Source organism: Octopus sinensis, linkage group LG11 (genome assembly GCF_006345805.1).
Source record: "Octopus sinensis linkage group LG11, ASM634580v1, whole genome shotgun sequence".
In the NCBI taxonomy this organism is placed as follows: domain Eukaryota; kingdom Metazoa; phylum Mollusca; class Cephalopoda; order Octopoda; family Octopodidae; genus Octopus; species Octopus sinensis.
This window is the reverse complement of record NC_043007.1, coordinates 32,771,460-32,793,142: the sequence shown is the minus strand read 5'-3', so window position 1 is coordinate 32,793,142 and position 21,683 is coordinate 32,771,460. Positions and strand designations below refer to the sequence as shown.

Genomic DNA, 21,683 nt, shown 5'->3' with positions numbered 1-21,683 from the left:
AGTGCAAACAATTGAAACAGCAAATCAAACTGGATTGAAAAAGATCAACAGGCAGCCATTCAAACTGACAAGTCAAGAGAAGTAGACATTGCAGTTGCAGCTTGTACAATGGACACCGTTCCTCAAAGACATGCTGCAACAAAAAAGTGCTTCTGGCCGAAGCAACAACACACTGGCCAAACACTTGTTTGTTGATTAAGTGTTTGCTTAAACTAACAAAAGGTGTTTCTTGGAAGATCTGGATAATAAAACGTTTCAATTAATGAAAACCTGTGGGTGCAAGTGACACGACTGGGAAGTTTGTTCTTGGTTGTCTCTTGACTCTCCTCGAAAAACTGACAGTTTAACACCTGTTTAGATTCTTGTTGGAGTGGGAAAGCTTGATATGTCACCTGGACTACAAATTCTATTATATCTGCAAAGGAAAAGGAGGTAGTTTTGTCATTATCATCATCATCGTCATCATCTTCCTCATCTCAGAAATTATTCATAGATGAATGTAGCACACAGTTCGTTAGTGATTGCATATATTATCATCATCATCATCATCGTTGTTGTTGTTTAATGTCCGCTTTCCATGCTGGCATGGGTTGGATGGTTTGACTGAAGACTGGCAAGCCAGGAGGCTGTACCATGCTCCAATCTGATCTGGCAATGTTTCTACAGCTGGATGCCTTTCCTAACGCCAACCACTCCATGAGTGTAGTGGTTGCTTTTTACATGCCACCAGCACGGGAGCCAGTCAGGCGACACTCACATCAACCATGCTTGAATGGTGCTTTTTACATGCCACCTGCACGGGAGCCGGTTGAGCGGCACTGTCATCAACCATGCTTGAATGGTGCTTTTTACATGCCGCTGGCACGGGAGCCAGTCAAGTGGCACTGGCATCAACCATGCTTGAATGGTGCTTTTTACATGCCACCACCATCATCATTGTATTTTATGTCCTCTTTTCCATGCTGGCATGGGTTGGACAGGATTTTTTGCAATAGTTTTTTTATTGTCCAATGATGTTCCTGATATCATTCCTTTCAGGTAACCTCTTTAAACTTGCAGGAATAAGGCATGGATTCTAAAACCTGAGATACACACAATATCGACGGTGATGATGAATATATATATATATATCGGAAAAATTAATTTTCTTCTTGGAACATGAAGATTAATATTCCTAATAATTGTTAATATGTGGAGGCGCAATGGCCCAGTGGTTAGGGCAGCGGACTCACGGTCGGAGGATCGCGGTTTCGATTCCCAGATTGGGCGTTGTGTATGTTTATTGAGCGAAAACACCTAAAGTTCCACGAGTCTCCGGCAGGGGGTGATAGCAACCCCTGTTGTACTCTTTTGCCCCAACTTTCTCTCACTCTTTCTTCCTGTTTCTTGAGTAAAGCTGCGATGGACTGGCATCCCGTCCAGCTGGGGGGGAACACATACTCCATAGAAATCGGGAAACTGGGCTCATGAGCCTAGCTAGGCTTGAAAAGGGCGCATAAATAAATAAAATAATAAATTGTTAATATTGTCATTATTGTGAATATTCTATTTGTCTTTGGCTTCCATTTTCTTCTTCTTCTTCCTTTGCAGTACATAGTCACAGCATAGAGAAAATGGACGTGAAAGAGGTCGTTGCAAAAGCTGCCATTGCACATTCTTCAATACATGATGAACACTCACACAACACACACACCGACTCTGGCGGCACAGAAAACCATGAGAATGTCCACAGTTTGATAGGAGTGGCACTGGTTGCCGGCTTCATCACAATGTTGCTTATTGACCAACTGTTTGGCGGCTCTCATGCTCACTCTGCCGCAGGTAAGCGATTAGCATTTGGGGAAGCAACAGGTATGGCTGTTGTTCAGTGATGGTGAGGTGAGTGTGATGATGTTTGAGTGGAGTGTGACCATATTTGAGTGAAATGTGATGATATTTGAGTGGAGTGTGACCATATTTGAGTAAAATGTAATGATATTTGAATGAAGTGTGATTGTATTTGATTGAAATGTGATGATGTTTGAGTGGAGTGTGACCATATTTGAGTGAAATGTAATGATATTTGAATGAAGTGTGATTGTATTTGATTGAAATGTGATGATGTTTGAGTGGAGTGTGACCATATTTGAGTAAAATGTAATGATATTTGAATGAAGTGTGATTGTATTTGATTGAAATGTGATGATGTTTGAGTGGAGTGTGACCATATTTGAGTGAAATGTGATGATATTTGAGTGGAGTGTGACCATATTTGAGTAAAATGTAATGATATTTGAATGAAGTGTGATTGTATTTGATTGAAATGTGATGATGTTTGAGTGGAGTGTGACCATATTTGAGTGAAATGTGATGATATTTGAGTGGAGTGTGACCATATTTGAGTAAAATGTAATGATATTTGAATGAAGTGTGATTGTATTTGATTGAAATGTGATGATGTTTGAGTGGAGTGTGACCAAATTTGAGTGAAATGTGATGATATTTGTGTGGAGTGTGACCATATTTGAGTAAAATGTAATGATATTTGAATGAAGTGTGATTGTATTTGATTGAAATGTGATGATGTTTGAGTGGAGTGTGACCATATTTGAGTGAAATGTGATGATATTTGAGTGGAGTGTGACCATATTTGAGTAAAATGTAATGATATTTGAATGAAGTGTGATTGTATTTGATTGAAATGCGATGATGTTTGAGTGGAGTGTGACCATATTTGAGTGGAATGTATTGTGGCCATACTTGAGTAGTATTGTTATTGGTGGTGGTGGTAAGGAACAAATATTAATAGAAAAGGGGAGGTTGGTGATGATAAAACAACAAGGTGATGAGAGTACTGAGTCTAATGATAGCTGAGAGGGATTAGTGTATTGTTTCATTTTTTTCTCTACCATTTCTTTTTAAGTAACTTCTTCATTTTACTTCCACAGATCCTGAACACAACCAAACAACTGTGCAGAACAGAAATAAATTCACAGCTACTCTAGGTTTAGTGATACACGCTGCTGGTAAGTCGGTTGTTGTTTACAAGGTTTTTGGCAAAGAACTGTAATTGCAGATAGACGGAAAGCTGTAGAAGGGTAGAATGTGTGGTTGAAGTACAGATCACCTCTCTACCCATCCATGTCTCTCGAAATAAGCACCATAAGGAAAGCTGTAGAAGGGTAGAATGTGTGATTAAACACCTGTAATGGTTGTTACATAACTAATCAACTGTGAAGGTTAGGGTTAGGGTCTGTGTTTGTCCTCACCACTCTCACTCGACAACTGATGCTGGTGTGTTTACGTCCCCCCGTAACTTAACATTTCGTCAAAAGAGACTGATAGAATAAGTACTAGGCTTACAAAGAATAAATCCCAGGGTCCGGGGTTGATTTGTTCGACTAAAGGTGGTGCTCAAGCATGGCCGCAGTCAAATGACTGAATCAAGTCAAAGAATAAAGCAACAGCCCAATATTTAAGCCTCCTCTCTATTCCAACTAATGAATATTCATGTCCATGTAATTATGCTGGTATTGGTTTTAAGCCCCATTATAACTACAGCTGTGATGAAGTAAACAACTATATATTATTGACTGTTCTCTCTTTGAATTTATGCCATTATTTGCAGGGTAACTGTGTTATCCCATGTTTTAAGCTGGTGGCATTGTTTCCAGTGTAACTATTTTAACCCTTTCATTACCATATTTCTGTAGAAACACAATGCATTTGTTTCAGTTAACTTTTAAAAATAAGAATTTAGTGAAATAATTCTATAATTAACCCTTTTGTTACCGACCTGGCTGAAACAGGCTCTGGTTCTGAGTACAAATGTCTTGTTTTCATAAGTTTTGAATTGAGATCTTCCACCAAACCTTAGTCACAGTTTATGTTGCAAACACTAGCTTAATGATAACTAAGTTATTTTACTAAATTTTTCGTTATAATTAAAGTAATTGAAAGAAACACAGAACATCTCAGCAATAATATGGAAGAATTTTTTATTATTTTGTATCTGTTTAACCCTTTCGATACCAACCCAGCTGAAACCGCCTCTGGCTCTGTAGTGTTCCTAACACTAGCTTAATGATAACGAATTCTTTGTTATATTTAAAGTAATTGAAAGAAACACAGAGCATCTCAACAGAGATACAGTAACGAAAGGGTTAATTAATCTGGTGTTTGGGACATGAATTAATATGGAATTTTGAAGAATGGTTTTAATTTAGACCATTTCAAAACAGGAAGTTTGTATCTTAGGACCAAGTTTGTATCTGAGGCAGATTGGTCACAAATGGTTAACATTTGACTGAAAGCTTTTACTTCCTCAGCCAAACCCTGACCTGTATCTCTTGCTGTTCTATATTTTCAGCTGACGGCATTGCCCTGGGCGCTGCTGTCACAATGTCTGAGGACCATGTCACTTTGATCGTCTTTCTGGCTATCATGTTACACAAGGTAAGACACCTGTTGTTTCTTAATTACCACTAATAAAAATTTTTTTAACGAGATGTAACTCATCAAATAACTGATTAGATCCGTGTTGAGAAAGTAAAACAATTACAGCATAAGTAGATATTCCCATATCCACTTGTACCTTTTTCATTTACTACAACTGCTGCTGCTACTACTTCTACTACTACTACTACTACGACTACTTCTACTACTACTACTGCCGCCGCTTCCACTACTGCCACCACTACTACTACTACTGCCACCACTACTACCACCACCACCACTACTACTACTACTGCCACCACCACCACCACTACTACTACTGCCACCACCACCACCACTACTACTGCCACTACTACTACTGCCACCACCACACTACTACTACTGCCACCACCACCACCACTACTACTACCACTACCACCACCACCACCACCACCACTACTACTGCCACCACCACCACCACTACTACTGCCACCACCACACTACTACTACTGCCACCACCACCACCACCACCACCACTACTACTACTACTACTACCACCACTACTACTACTGCCACCACCACACTACTACTACTGCTACTACTACTGCCACCACTGCTACTACTACTACTACCACTACTTCTTCCTTCTCCTCCTCCTCCTCCTCTACTGCTGTTACACCTTCTACTCTCACACCCTTCCCCTATTGTCTCTGTTCTCTGTCCCTGCATTGGCAGCTTGTCTTCTTCAATGTCATTTAGACAATGCAGAGAAAGGAAAATTAAAAAGTAAAAAAAGCAAGGTATATGAAATACAAACAAAAAACAGAAAATAAAATATAAAAAAAGCAAAAAAGTTAACCTGCCAGCTATGAGCTCCTGACATCAGCATTCATACTTGACCTATATGGGATGAAAGCAAATTATATTTATAACCCTGGAACATAAATATATACATGTAGACATACATACAGTCATTCATACACACACATACACACACACACACACATACATACATACATATATTTCTTTACTACCCACAAGGGGCTAAACACAGAGGGGACAAACAAGGACAGACAAAGGGATTGAGTCGATTACATTGACCCCAGTGCGTAACTGGTACTTAATTTATCGACCCCAAAAGGATGAAAGGCAAAGTCGACCTCGACAGAATTTGAACTCAGAACGTAACGACAGGTGAAATACGGCTACGCATTTCGCCCAGCGCGCTAACGTTTCTGCCAGCTCGCCGCCTTTACATACATACATACATGACTGTGTCTAGATATGCAACTATTTGCATGAGAATACATACATAAAACAAAGCATGCAAATCTGCACATATAAATACGTGATGATGGCTGTCCCCTCGTTATCGAGTATGGCCATTGCACAAAGCTTAACTGTTATTGGTGCTGTGATCGAATGTGACTTTTTAGCCCAGCCAAAGATCTACAATGTCTTGTACAGAATTGGCAACTAAAACCTTTACTGGTAATAGCCGGCTGTAGTTGTAACTGGGCTTCATGTACCTTTACATGTCATTTAAGTCCTCCTGCCGAATTGCACTCTCTTTCACATACCTGACAGATATGATTAGTATGGTGTGTTACACCACCACCAGTGGCCAGGTGTCACTCATCTGTCTCGCTTTATGACTACGAAGATGACTCTTGAGTCCAGCTTTACTGAGGCAGGGTCTTGCACTAACACTGCATGTCAGCATCATAGGAAGACCCTTCCCATCTGGAAGTGTAACAGCGATGCCCTTCCTCACATCCCTCCTTACTTTCTCAATATACATACATACATACACACCCACCTACCCTGTTGATGTTGAAATTCCAATGAAGGAACCTTGAATCTTGGTTGGAAACCGGTTCTTTCTCTCTTGGCAAGAAATCTTGAAATAAAACTGAATAATGACATGCAATAACGTATGTACGTACGTACAATGTATATGTGTGTACGTACTTGCATATATACCATTAATCAAACAAACAAACAAGAGAAAATGGGAGCATGGATATTGAGTTGGAATTCCTTTATTTCATTTGTTGGGCCTGGTGCAGCCTTCTGGTTTCCCAGACCCAGTTGAACCGTCCAACCCATGCTAGCATGGAAAATAGACGTTAAACGATGTTGATGATGATGATGACATACGTTTCAGTATTCTGCAACATGTAACAGTTGGAATAAAGGGGTACCAACTCAGTGACTATGGTCCTCTTCTCTTATTATTGTTGTGCGTATTGGATTATGTCATAGCCCCACTTTGGCTGTGGAGGACTCAGTGTACATGTGACAGTGGGGTTTTAATGTGATTAACATTAGACAGGGCATGGGGGCTCCGAAAGGGGTCTCAGGGAGTAGCATCCAAGTTGACTTTGCCTTTCATCTGTCCGACCGTGCAAGTACAGGAAAAAATGGACTTTAAATGACGACGACGATGATGATGATGATATATTCTTTTCTTTATTTCTACCAGGCACCAGCCTCATTTGGTTTAGTATCATTCCTCATGCTTGAAGGTTTGGAGAGAGCTCGAATCAAAAGACATTTGCTTGCCTTTTCTGTCTCGGCGCCATTGCTATCGATTCTCACATATTTGGGATTGAGCCAAGTAAGTTCTTCCTCATACTCTTTTACTCTTTTACTTGTTTCAGTCATTTGACTGTGGCCATGCTGGAGCACTGCCTTTAATCGAGCAACTCGACCCCGTGATTTATTCTTTGTAAGCCCAGTACATATTCTATCAGTCTCTTTTTGCCGAACCGCTAAGTAACGGGGATGTAAACACACCAGCATCAGTTGTCAAACGATGTTAGGGGGACAAACACAGACACACAAACACACACACACATATATATATACATATATATATATATATATATACGACGGGCTTCTTTCAGTTTCCGTCTACCAAATCCACTCACAAGGCTCTGGTCAGCCCGAGGCTATAGCAGAAGACACTTGCCCAAGATGCCACGCAGTGGGACTGAACCCGGAACTGTGTGGTTGGTAAGCAAGCTACTTACCACTCAGCCACTGGGTTTTTGGTGTTTTATTGTGTGTATGCATGTAGGGGGGTGGGCTTCATCAAATGAGGGCAGGGTCAATGCCCATAACTCTTTTCAAGGGGTCTACAACACTGATAGAAAGAAATTCCCTGAAAACCAGAGATCTGACCTGAGTGCTTACGTCAGCATAGATTCTGCCAATGACATCCAATGTCCAAATTCTGGTGTTAAACCAGAAAAAGGTCACATCCAAAATTCCAACCAAAATTTACTCCGTTTTATAAACTGATTCATTTTTCCTAATATTTTCTGCCTCAGGCCACCATTAATTTCCTTGGATTTTACAGTTTCATTCAGGCAGAGAGGCCAAGTCTGGATTAATGCCTATTTATTTATTTTGTTATTTATTATTAGTTGAGGTGCAGCCATGGCTGTGTGATTAAGGAGACTGCTTCTCTAACGCAAGGTTTGGAGATCAGTCCCACATCTCAGCATCTTGGGCGTCTGTCTTCTTCTGTCACCCTGGGATGACTAAAGTCCTGTGACTGTATTTGGTAGACAGAAACTGAAATAAGCCCAATATATATGTATGTGTGTGTGTATATATATTATATATATATATATATATATAATAATATATAATATATATATATACACACACACATCGGCCACGTTCAGAACATGGCTGATGCCAGCGCCGCCTAGACTGGCTTCCGTGCTGGTGGCACGTAAAATGCACCAATCCAATCGTGGCCGTTGCCAGCCTTCTCTGGCACGTAAAAAGCACCCACTACACTCATGGAGTGGTTGGTGTTAGGAAGGGCATCCAGCTGTAGAAACACTGCCAGATCTGACTGGGCCTGATGCAGTCTTCTGGCTTCACAGACCCCGGTTGAACCGTCCAACCCATGCTAGCATGGAAAGCGGATGCTGAATGATGATGATGATGATGATGATATCAGTTACAATCAAGGGTAAAAATAAATATAGGATTTTATCAAGTAACTAGCATGAAAAAGCAATTTCGGTAAAAATTAATACAAAGTAATTAATTTTAGAAATATAATTATAAAATTATAAAATCACCCTTATTATAATTATATATATATATATAATATACATATATATGTATATATATTATATATATACAAAATTGAGAGGATTGACCACTAAAAGTGGACAGCCTGTATACTAGAAATAGATGTCAAAATCGCCATTTTCCACAGAGAATGTGTTCTCAAGAAAAAATTCAACAAAAGACCAAAGTGTAAAAATAAGCAAGACAAATGAAAATATACGAAATAAAAAACGATTACCTATGTACTAATTAGTTTCACTTGTTAATAATTTACGTATATGAATACATAAACATCTGCAAGATCATCAGCATAGTCTGTCGTTTATGAAACACAATTTCTAGAACTAGATACAGGGCGCTCAACCGAGATCCAGCATTGCAAAGAGTTCCACAAATTATATTTATGTGTATCTTTCAAATGCCTTCACTTTGGCGCGCTGAGATCGGAAATTACTCTGCAGTTAATAAACTACAGTAGTCAATTTACCGGTTAGAGAACATTTTTTTTTATTTAAAATTGAATAAGGGTAGAAAATGATATTAATCAATTAAAACCAGTGGTCTAAAAAATTTGATGATTAAAAATGTTGCCCATTTCTCCTCACATGGTAGATTAATAGTAATTTCAAATCAGATGCTAAGCATGAAATCAATTCAATGAATGTTACCCGCTCTCATAACGAATCTGTTGTGACTTTGAACAGCTAATATAAAGAAACCTTGTTATTTTCTTTCTTTATTTCATTTCTTTTCATTTCTTTTCTTTTTCTAGCAAAATAAAGAAACCCTGTCCGATCTTCATGCAACTGGACTTGCCCTTCTATTCAGTGCCGGAACTTTCCTGTATGTGGCCACGGTACACGTCTTGCCTGAAGTGGCCAACACTCCAGCGCAAACCACACACGATGGCGTGACCATCATTCGAGAACAGAAAGGTTTTAACAAGAAGGAACTTTTTACATTTGTGCTAGGGTCAGCCATTCCTGTAATGTTGGCTCTCGGCCACAAGCATTGAGAGATATATTTGTGTATGTCTTTAGAGAAAAATTTGAAAATTAAAAAAAAAAATTGGAAAAAAGAACTTGAAAAAAAACATTGCTTTTTTATTGTTTTGTTTATATTTTGTTTTTGTTTTTTTTTTACATTTCTAGATTTTGGGCATGGTACCAAAAATTCTAGGTATTTCAATTATCATCTTTAGATAACATTTTAAAGCTAAAAAACCAAAAAACTTATTAAATTTTCACATTTTTTTTTATTTTTATCTGTGCTTGAACTTTTTATCATCTCTGATTTCTTTTCCTTCAGAGGATAGAAAATGTCAGAATTAATTAGAAAAGATCAAATGCAGTCATTTTTATTTATTTTTTTTATTCATCTGTTTGTTTATTTTTAATTTTAAGCATTTACATTAATTAAACTTTTTTTTTTAAAACTCAGTTAAAAACTTTAGGAGAAAGTTATCTCCCTTAGAATACGTTAAAACATTTTTGCTTCATTTCTCAAATTTTCAATTTGGGAAGAAAAAAACTCTAATTAAAGCAAAATAAACTAACAAAAACTCTTGATAAATCCAGATTTATACCATAATATAACATATACATACATATATAGATACAGACAAGTGTGCTGTACTATGAAATGTTCTTTTGAAATTTCTCTTCACTAAAATCAATGGTTTATTGCATTATAAAAGACAACTTTTTGTTTAATTCTCTGCTGTTGTGGTTTTTCAATGGATGAGTTTATTTGACAGATCAGATTGTCGAATCTATTGATTGATTCAACGATTGTCTTGTGAATGATATGCTGAGCTTCTTGGTTGGTGCAAGCGTGGCTGTGTGGGGAGAAGTTTGCCTCCCAACCACAGAGTCCCAGGTTCAATCCCATCTCATAGAAGCTTGGGTGTCTTCTGTAATCTCAGGCCAACGAAAACTTTGTGAGCAGATCTGGTAGATGGAAACTGAATGAAGCCTCTGATATATATTTCTTTACTACCCAGAAGGGGTTAAACACAGAGGGGACAAACAAGGACAGACCAACGGATTTAGTCGATTACATCGACCCCAGTGCGTAACTGGTACTTAATTTATCGACCCCAAAAGGATGAAAGGCAATGTCGACCTCAGCGGAATTTGAACTCAGAACGTAACGGCAGACGAAATACGGCTACGCATTTCGCCCAGCGTGCTAACGTTTCTGCCAGCTCGCCGCCTTATAAGCCTCTGATATATGTGTGTGTGTGTTTGCATGTGTGTGAGAGAGAGAGAGATAGTTGTTGTCTCCCTGTCTTGACATCATTTGATTGCTGTAAACAAGTGTCACTCTCATGCAAGCAGTGTCCTTTGTTCCCAATCCTTCCATGAAAACAGCAGATTTAGTATTGGGTTGTCCGGAAAGTTCATGCCGATTTTTAAAGGAAAGAAAAATGTCAATAAATACTTGCCATTACATTTTTAATCAACCAAATATGAACCATTTTGTTACACAATGCATCTCCATCTTTCCTTTAACTTGAAAATACCCTCTTCCCAGAATTGAGGTGGTTTCATGGCAAAGAATTCATCAAGGTATCTTTTTACGTCATCCATGGAATTGAAATTTTTACCATTAAGACTATTCTGCAGAGACCTGAATAAGTGGAAATCCGAAGGAGCAATATCTGGTGAATATGGAGGGTGGGGTAACACATCCCAGCCGAGCTGCAGCAATTTCTGTCTGCTTCCCAAAGCATCAAGTGCCAAAAATGAACTTTCTCATCTTTTATTTTAAAGGGTTACAGAATTAACACAGGTTATAGGAACATAAACCTTCTTCCACGTAAAGATAGCTTAAACTGTGCTCTAAATGGAGGTGTAGTAAAATCCTATTTTATGGACTCAACCATGTCCTAAAATAAGTCGAAAGGTAAGCTACTATAAATTGGCACAAACTTTCCAGACAACCCAATAGATGGAAACTGAACGAAGCCTCTGATATATGTGTGTGTGAGAGAGAGAGAGTTGTCTCCTTGTTTTGACATCATTTGATTGCTGTAATCAAGTGTCACTGTTTTGCAAGCAGTGTCTTTTATTTCCAGTCTTTCCATGAAAACATGTCTGATCACAAGGAAATGTTACCATGGAAACAATGTTGCTTGGACACAAGTGAGGTTTGGCATCAAGAAGGGCATCCAGCTTTGGAAAATCTGCCGGAATATATTCCATCTGACCCATGCAAGCATAGAAAAGTGGATGTTAAAAGTTTGTGGCAAATCTTGTATCATCATCATTGTTTGACATCCATTTTCCATGCTGGCATGGGTTGGTCAGTTCGACTGGAGGCTGCACCAGGCTCCAATCTGATCTGACAATGTTTCTACAGCTGGATGCCCTTCCTAACGCCAACCACTCCAAGAGTGTAGTGGATGCTTTTTACGTACCACCACCACAGCAGCTAGAGGAGGCTGGCATTGGCCACGATCGGATGATTTTTTTAACATGCCACCGGCACGGAAGCCAGTCAACGCAGCACTGGCATTGGCCATGTTCAGATGGTGCTTTTTATATGCTATCAGCACAGGGCTCATAACTACAATTTCCATTTGATTTGATTTTGTTATTGCTGTTGATGTTGATGTACTTGACTCGATAGGTCTCCTCAAGCACAGCATGTCACCCTATCATCCAAGGTAATTTTGGTATATCTCTCCAAAAAGAAACCAATTTAATGAATCAAGGATAAATGAATAATAGAACACAAAAGGGAAAAAGGGGTTTTGCTCCAGAACCCCAAGTTGTCCTGAACATTGTGGATGGTTGCTGGGGCAAACTTTTGCAGTCCAAGCAGAATGTTAGATAATCAGTTCGTGATGAGCATAACATGGTTCATAATTAAATGTTAGCCAGATCATTAATGAATGAATCATTAATAAACAAGGATAGATTTATAATGATATCGACCCATGCTTTCAGTGTGGTCTGATTTGGTCTCCGTGCTGGTGGCATGTAGAAAGCACCATCTGAACATGGTTGATACCAGTCCTCTCCACCCCCACTGGCTCCCGTGACAGTGGCATGTAAAAATCACCACCCAAATGTGGTTGATGCCAGTGCTCTCTGACTGGCTCCCATGCCAGCAGCATGTATAAAGCACCCACTACACTCTCGGAGTGGTTGGCGTTAGGAAGGGCATCCAGCTGTAGATTGGGCCTGGTGCAGCCAGACCTCGGTCAACCCGTCCAACCCATGCCAGCATGGCGAATGGACGTTAAATGATGATGACTACTACTACCAGCTACCTATCTTTGCTTCAATAACTCCTGTATGAATATGAGTTCAATATGATCATCATTATTTAAAATCCACATTCCTAGCTGGCCTGGGTTGGATGGTTCCATGCAGGCCAGTGGGTCGAGGCCTGCATCATACTTTGGCATGGTTTCTATGGCTGGAGGCCCTTCCTAATGCCAACCACTGTCCAGTGTGTAACGGGTGATTTTTTACATGGCAGTGGCTCTAGCGAGATTGTGATGCAACTGGCAAGACTATGAGCCTTCAGGGAGTTGGGATCAGCTTTATGCTAGGGTATGAGGGATTAAAGTAGGGAGAAGATAAGGGTTGGTCAGGGCAGATATTTGTAGAAGAGATGCATGGCTACTCACATTTAGAAGAATGAGTGATCAGTTAGAGTTGCAAAGCTGAAAAAACCAGTAATCCACGTAGGGTTTACCGAATATTTCTGTGATATACACAGGAGTTGCTGTGTGGTAAGTAGCTTGTTTATTAACCACATGGTTCTGGGTTCAGTCCCACTGCGTGGCAGCTTGGGCAAGTGTCTTCTACTATGGCCTCGAGCTGACCAAAGCCTTGTGAGTGGATTTGGTAGACGGAAACTGAAAGAAGCCCGTCAAGTATATATGTGTGTATTTGTACCCCCACCATTGCTTGACAACTGATGTTGGTGTGTTCAGCAAAAGAGACCAATAGAATAAGTGCAAGGCTTACAAAGAATAAGTCCTGGGGTCGATTTGCTCGACTAAATACAGTGCTCCAGCATGGCCACAGTCAAATGACTGAAACAAGTAAAAGAGTAGAAATTTATTGCAAACTGGATTATCTCACGAAGAAGTAATCTTTTTAGGTGATGTGGTGTGTAACACAAATGATTGGATAAGGTTGGGATCTGATAGGAAAGGTAAAATATAGGTGACTGGAGGAGGAGTGTGTCCCTAGTGCCTGAGTAAGGTGGCACAACATCATCCACCTTTGAAGAGCAGAAACTACTGTAGTATGTGCAAAGAAAACAGTGAGATGGGGTATCATCGTCATTGCCATCATCATTTAACGTCCGCTTTCCATGCTGGTATGGGTTGGACTGTTTGACTGGGGACTGGCAAGCCAGTAGGCTGCACCAGGCTCCAATCTTATCTGGCAATGTTTCTACTGCCAGATGCCCTTCCTAACGCCAACCACTCCAAGGGTGTAGTGGGTGCTTTTTATGTGCCACCAGCACAGGAGCCAGTCAATGGGCACTGGTTTGTAAACTTTTATTTGTTGCAGTCATTGGACTATGGTGATGCTGGAGCATGGCCTTTCAGTGTTAGTCAAACAGTTTGATCCCACCACCACCCAGTTCTTATTTCAAGTCTTGCCCTTATTTTGTTGTACATACATAACACACACACACACACACACAGTTCTATTCACAAAGCATTAATCATCCTGGGACTATTGTAGAAGACACTTAATCAAGGTTCCATGCTGTGGGACTGAACCCAAAACTATGAGGTTGGCAAGCAAACTCCTTAGCCACACAGCCATGCCTGCACCCCAGGCAATGCTTTTGGGCCTACTGTATAACCTCGTATACCTTGGGGGTCTAATGGAAGGAGTGGCAAACTCCAGGGGTGCGGCACACACTCTGGCTGCACCACTGTGGAACCAGAATGTAAAATGATGTTTGAAAAATATGGACGTATATTAACTTGACATATTATATAATAATGACATATTCTATTAACACTCTTTTTATTTTCCATCTGTTGCCAAATGCAGGCATCTTGCTGTCCTGTGGTTTTATGACTCAAAGTAATTAAACAGTATGTTTTTATTCTTTTTTTTTTCCAAAGATTGTGAAGTCCAGGTCTGAACTGAAAAGAAAGAGAAAAACAGAAAATAGGAAGTTTTAAATAGTAACATTAATAAAAGAGACATTTGCATAAGTGTATTGTAGAAAACACACACACATACAAATATGTAAATCAATGTTGTAGAAATAGTGTTGTTCATATATTCTTAAATGAATATTTTTTTGTGTGTCCTACATAGCAGCAACAGCAACAGATGTTTGTACTGAGGTAATCACTAAAGAGGAAAATGAGATACAGCAAATTGATTTCTCATTCAGCTTAAACATGTCTTGTTATTTAAAACTAGGTGAAATGTGACTTCCACATGAAGAAAAAGAGATTCTATTGATTCCTGTTTAGACATCCGTTGAAGAAAAAATTGATGTTATCCTGCCAAAGGAAAACCAATAAGCCAAAGAGGAAGATTCTTCATGGAAGAGTTTTATACAATGAAAATGGTGAAGAGAATGCTGCTCTTTGATTGGTTCAAATAAGTAGAAAATACTACGTAGCATGGCTGGGTGGTAAGAAACTTGCTTCCCAACCACATGGTTCCACATATATATGCATGTATATACATAGGCGCAAGAGTGGCTGTGTGGTAAGTAGCTTGCTTACCAACCACATGATTCCAGGTTCAGTTCCATTGCATGGCACCTTGGGCAAATGTCATCTACTATAACCTCAGGCCAACCAAAGCCTTGTGAGTGGATTTGGTAGATGGAAACTGAAAGAAGCCCATCGTATATATATATATATTTATGTGTATGTATTTATAACAACTGTCCCCATAACTTAGCGGTTCGACAAAAAAGACTGATAGAATAAGTACTAGGCTTACAAAAAATAAGTCCTGCAGTCGATTTGCTTGACTAAAGGCAGTGCTCCAGCATGGCTGCAATCAAAATGACTGAAACAAGTAAAAGAATAAAAGAAAACATATAAATATATACTTATATATACACACACACACACATATAATATATATATATATATATATATATATATATATATATATTATATATATACATATATCTATGTATTATATATATATATGATAAATGAAAGAATGGAGTCGAACGAAGATGCTAACAAAATTCCTTTACTCTCGACATATGTCTTATATATATATATATGAGTGTGTGTGCGTATGTATATATATATATATATATATATATATATATATATATATATATGATCATCATCGTTTAACGTCCGTTTTCTATGCTGGCATGTGTTGGACGGTTTGACCAGAGAGAGACAGACACACAGAGAGGTATGTATATACATACAACATGCTTACGTACAGGAATAACTACACACACACACACATATCACAGCACAGACACCCACGTTAATTACTCACAAGGCACACTCACACATATGACCTGAGATAAAGAGAGATTAACGGATATATTAACTGCTAATTACACTTCCAGGGTGGAAAGATAATCTCCCGTCGTTTAAATCTCAGTTGCCTCCCTTGATTAATTTAACGTGGCAGTTGTCGAGCAATGACCTCGTTACTAAGTTCCCAATGGCCCAGTCATTGATTTACTGCATTTCTGAGTCTACTGCGCCGGAGTATCAGTCATTCAGTATACCTCGTGTAATTTGGTTCCTGAAGGACCGGCTTTGCGCTTTTCTGATCGATTTTAAAGTTCATCGCTGGAAAATAAACCCTACGCTACGCATATCTATCTACCTATCTATACATCTACCTGTCTATCTATATATCTATGTGTCTATTAGTCTGTCTATCTATGTGTCTGTTGGTTTATCTGTCTGGCTTTCTCTCTATCTATCCGTCCATCCATTCATACGTCTATATGATTCTTATATAGAGATACTTCTGTAAGAAGTTTGACGTAGAATGCGATACGAATCTTGTGGAATTATATATATATATATATATATATAATATATATATATATATATATATATACTCTCTGCCATGTGAAATTTTGCTCCCGGGGTTAAATTAGCTATTGATTGAGAATCGCTGATTCTGCCTAAAACAAAAATGTTGAGGTGTTAACATAATCCTTTCTACTGGAGGCCCAAGACCTCATATTATGGGGGAGAGGACTTGTCGATTACATCGTCTCCAGTATTTCCCTGGTACTTATTTAATAGACCCCGAAAGAATGAAAGGCAAAGTCGACCTCGGCGGAATTTGAACTCAGAACGTAGCCGCAGACGAAATACCGGTAAGCATTTCGCCCGGCGTGCTAACGATTCTTATTTCTTTATTGCCCACAAGGAGCTAAACATAGAGGGGAAAAAACAAGGACAGACAAAGGTATTAAGTCGATTATATCGACCCCAGTGCGTAACTGCTACTTATTTAATCGACCCCGAAAGGATGAAAGGCAAAATCGACTTCGGCGGAATTTTAACTCAGAGCGTAATGACAACAATTTTGCCAGCTCGCCGCCTTAATTAGTGTTACCATAATAAAGAGACTATTAGAAAAACTAACTTGAAATAATACTATTGCAAGGGAAAACAGTATTAGACAATGAGTACTGGATCGAAAGTATCGCTGGAGCAGAGGTAAAATGTCCAACAGTCTCTTAGAACGGTCTGAGTTCGAATCATAACGATGTTGGTTTTGCCTTTCATTTTTCCGTGATCAATAAATTAGTATACCAGCCAAAAACCGGCATAGATCTAATTAACTATTCTCTTCTCCAGATTTATAGCTTTATCAAATAAATGTTAAAAACCGATATTATTTTTAATATTTCGGCAAGGACGGGAGGCAACTCAGGACAGATTTTGTATTTTTCCGACTTCGTCAGTGAAATTTAGACTTCACCGCAATTGCCAATGTAATGATAAGAGAATCGCTAATTAACTTAATAAAATTGTGACATTGTTAAGACAGAAAATAAGCAACATTTTGAGTCATAATTTCGTGTCTTTATATCCGTTACTTAGATGCACCCGTGAATGTTGTCCGGAAATTTCGATCTCCTGATCTTACTGGAGACGATGTCTTTCTCTACCAGTTGGTTGAGTGATACCAACTGGACCTGCAATGTTAATAGAGACAACATGAACAAAAGGTATTCTTCGTAGTTGCTCAAAAGGCTATGAACAACAGCCAAAGTCCTTCAAATCACATCCCACCAATGGCATAGCCAGGTGGAGAGAGATCTAACCCGGGCCAAAATCTCTCTGGAGTTTGAAGCCGAAGACATTGAATAAATGAATCCCTTCAACAAAATAATGAATTCCTCCTTCCAGAGGAGAAAATAAATTGAGTCTTCGAGAGAACAAATATATAAAAACGGATGTGTCGCCCGAAAGATAAGAATAGGTAATTCAATCTCCGGAGGTGCTGGGAAATTACTAAAAGTTGTGTAGAGCCAGTGACATGGTTAGAGAGTGTGCCGCCATGGGGAACCCTTCAGTTTGTCACCCCCGTCCTCATTCGCTCCCCATGTAAGATTTATACACCAGACCCAAAAGTGTCGCTCCCATGAAAACATCGCACAGTGCGGACCTCACCCCTCTGTTACTCTATTTATATTAATGTGTAGAATATCATTGGGTTTGTTATTCATAAAAGCGGGCCATAATGGATCGATGAAGGCCTTGTCCCACAGTGAACTCAAGATTCATAAACATTCTACTATTGTTTCAATCGACGAAGATCTTATCCTGACGATCGTAGGACGAACCCCATTTCTAGTTAAAGGCTTTGAACCAGTAACTGTTGTTCTTATGTTATTTTTGCTGTTGCTGTTGAGCGCAGCGGTCTTCGTCCCAGAGCTCGCAGTGGGAGAAGTCCGAAACGTGGTCCTTTGCTATTCGTAAGACCCGCAGAAGAGAAAGCAGGTCAACCCTCGACACCGAGAGCATCGACGGATGGATGCATGCGCATCCAGGCTCAGCGGTTGCGTAGGAAGTCGGGGACTGTTTTTGCTGCTGGAGCTATTTCTCAAGGATGTTAACCTGGACAAGGGTATTGGGAACCTGGGTTACTACGCTGGTAATATTTAAACAAGCGGTATTACGAATACGTTTGATACTGAATGACTGTAGTAGGTGCCAGAATAGTGTTGAGTAAAGTAAATGTCTACGCGTGGGACTATGCCCCAGATTTCCTTTCAGAGTTTACTCCCTTAGCTTTAAACTAACTTAAGTAACTCCGAGGCAGCGGTGATGTTTTTACTATGTTAAAGAAGGCGGCGAGCTGGCAGAAACGTTAGCACGCCGGGCGAAATGCTTAGCGGTATTTCGTCTGCCGTTACGTTCTGAGTTCAAATCCCGCCGAGGTCGAATTTGCCTTTCATCCTATCGGGGTCGATTAAATAAGTACCAGTTACGCCCTGGGGTCGATGTAATCGCCTTAATCCGTTTGTCTGTCCTTGTTTGCCCCCACTGTGTTTAACCCCTTGTCGGCAGTAAAGAAATAGGTATTTCGTCTTCCTCTACGTTCTGAGTTCAAATTCCGCCGAGGTCGAATTTGAGGCAATCCAGTGCCACTACACAAAGAAGATTGGCTCGGCGAACCAGATAAGCTAGAGAGAAGACGTGAAAGCTATGCAGTGATATACGAGGTTCTGGCTGAAAAGGTTCTGGCTTTGGGTAAAAGAAAACACAGGAGGATCAGTTATTTATGATTTTATTCAACGTATTCCCCTCTCAGACTCACACACTTATTGCAGCGGTCCTTCAGTTTTTCTAAGCCCCGTAAAAGGACTCGGAAATTTGGACTGTAACCTGGCCTTTTGCAATACTCTTAAGCCAGGAACTTTTCAGCACTTATATATATTATATATATAGATATATATATATATATATATATATATATATATATATATATATATATATATATATATATATATACAGTTAAGGTTATAAGAGATAATGGTGTCATTGAGACCCAAAGGTGTCAGGTAATGCTGAATAAGTGCTATAGTTCCAGTTTCGGTAATATTGCAAATAGAGGATTCAACGTTGGTTCTATGTCAGCATGTGTATAGAAGAATTTTTTGCGTAGTGCGTTGAACAGTTATGATTAGCGGTATTTCGTCTGCCGTTACGTTCTGAGTTCAAATTCCGCTGAGGTTGACTTTGCTTTCAAACGGTGGTGCATCAGCATGGCTGCAGCTCTGAGCTGAAACTACAGTTAAAAATATATATATAAATCCCTGTACTGGGAGGGTCATTATGCCAATAATAAAGATACGCACTGGTTCTTTCACTTCTTTCATTTATTTATTTTTTTTATTTGGTGGGAGGGGGAGTCAGTTGGTGAAACATTGAACCATTTAACTGATCAATTGTTTGATTAATCGTCCGTTCAACCAATAATTCAGCCTGGCATCTCAAACTCCTTTTGTCACACCATCCGTGACCTCCTCAATGACGTGCTTTCTTTACTCCGGGTTTGCTTCAGTTCCCTCGCGATTGGCGATAAAAGTACTTTGATGAACCTTGCTGATTAACTGACGAAACGATTAATCAAATTAATTGGCCAAATTGTTAACCAATGGACAGTAAAAAAAAAACAAAAAAAGAAGTGAATCTGAACCAGAGCATGTGTTTATTATTGGTTCACGTCAAGAAACTTGCAAACCAAATACAAAACTGAAACTTGTGTGTGTGTGCGTGTGTGTGCGTGTGTGTGTGTGTGTATGTGTGTGTGTGTGTGTGTGTGCACACGTGTGCGTACGAACCAACATGTAATTTAGTAAGTAAGAATTACTGGAATGAAGTTATGTTAATGATGATGTCGTTATCACTAGATTTAGAATTTATTACCTGTACGTCAGCACTTCTTTCACCGGTGCTATCTATTATGTTAATCTTTGCTTTGAGCATATTATACATCCATCCATCCATCTATCCATACATACATACATACATACATACATACATACATACATACATACATACATACATATATATGTGTGTATATATATATATGTATGTATGTATGAATATGTATGTATGTATATGTATATATGTATGCATATATATATATAACTTTTATGGTTAATACACTGTTGTTTCTCTCTCTCTCTCTCTCTTTCTCTTTCTTTCTCTCTCTCTCCTCTTTCTGGTATTGTAGCGTGTAATGAAATGCGTTCCATTGGCACCTTATTGTAAACGCATGTTCAGTCGCCGAGAAAGTGCTGTAGTTGTAGTTGAATGACCAACATTATAGCCTGAGCCATTACGTTTATGATTTCCATCTCTGTGTATATATCTTTATAGTTTACATTTTTATTACATACAGATTACATGCTTTGCAGATAAGTTTGTGGAATATATGTAGACCACATTTTTTGTTTGCACAAAAGTTTATAGATTACACCTAGATTAAATGCTAGCAAATATATTTCCGTATGATACTTTTGAATACGTCTGTATTTAACTATATAGATTACCTCCAGATTACATGTATGTATGTATGTATGTATGTATGTATGTATGTATGTATGTATGTATGTATGTATGTGTGTATGTATGTATGGATGGATGGATGGATGGATGGATGGATGGATGGATGGATGTGTGTATGTATGCATGTATGTATGTATAAATGTATATATGCATATATATATGTACGGATGTATATAAGTATGTATGTATCTATGCAAGTATGTATGTATGCATGTATGTATATATGTATGTATCTATGTATGCATGTATGTATTAATGTGTGAATGCTTTGTGAGTGTCTGCAGTTATAAGGACACATGTGGCACCTATTTTTCTCTCACTAAACAAAGATTTACATCATCTTGCTGTTCATAGGTGTGGCTATGGTTGTGTGGTTAGGAAACTCGCTTTGCAACCACATGCTTTCAGGTTCAATTTCCCTGTGCAACACACCTCGGGCAAGTGCCCTCAACAGTAGACCCGAACCAAGCAGTGTTTTATGAGTGAATTTAGAAGATGAAAACCGTATTTTGAAATTCCGTCATGTGTGTGTGTGTGTGTGTGTGTGTGTGTGTGTGTGTGTGTGTGTGTGTGTGTATGTGTGTTTGTGTGTGTGTGCATGTGTGCATGAATGTATGTATGTATAATGAAATTATTGTATACG

At 39.1% G+C, this 21,683-nt stretch overlaps 1 protein-coding gene across 1 annotated transcript in view; it reads left to right on the top strand.

Moving 5' to 3' along the window:
* The window catches only part of LOC115217407 (zinc transporter ZIP9-B), a 50,352-nt gene extending 40,751 nt beyond the window's left edge, over positions 1–9,601 (top strand). The window contains exons 4-8 of the mRNA XM_029787098.2: positions 1,591–1,821; positions 2,928–3,005; positions 4,349–4,434; positions 6,899–7,033; positions 9,281–9,601. Coding sequence (XP_029642958.1) covers positions 1,591–1,821; positions 2,928–3,005; positions 4,349–4,434; positions 6,899–7,033; positions 9,281–9,523 — 773 coding nt within the window. The 3' untranslated portion in view covers positions 9,524–9,601. The remainder of the gene's footprint in view (positions 1–1,590; positions 1,822–2,927; positions 3,006–4,348; positions 4,435–6,898; positions 7,034–9,280) is intronic.
* Positions 9,602–21,683: the final 12,082 nt, after the last annotated feature.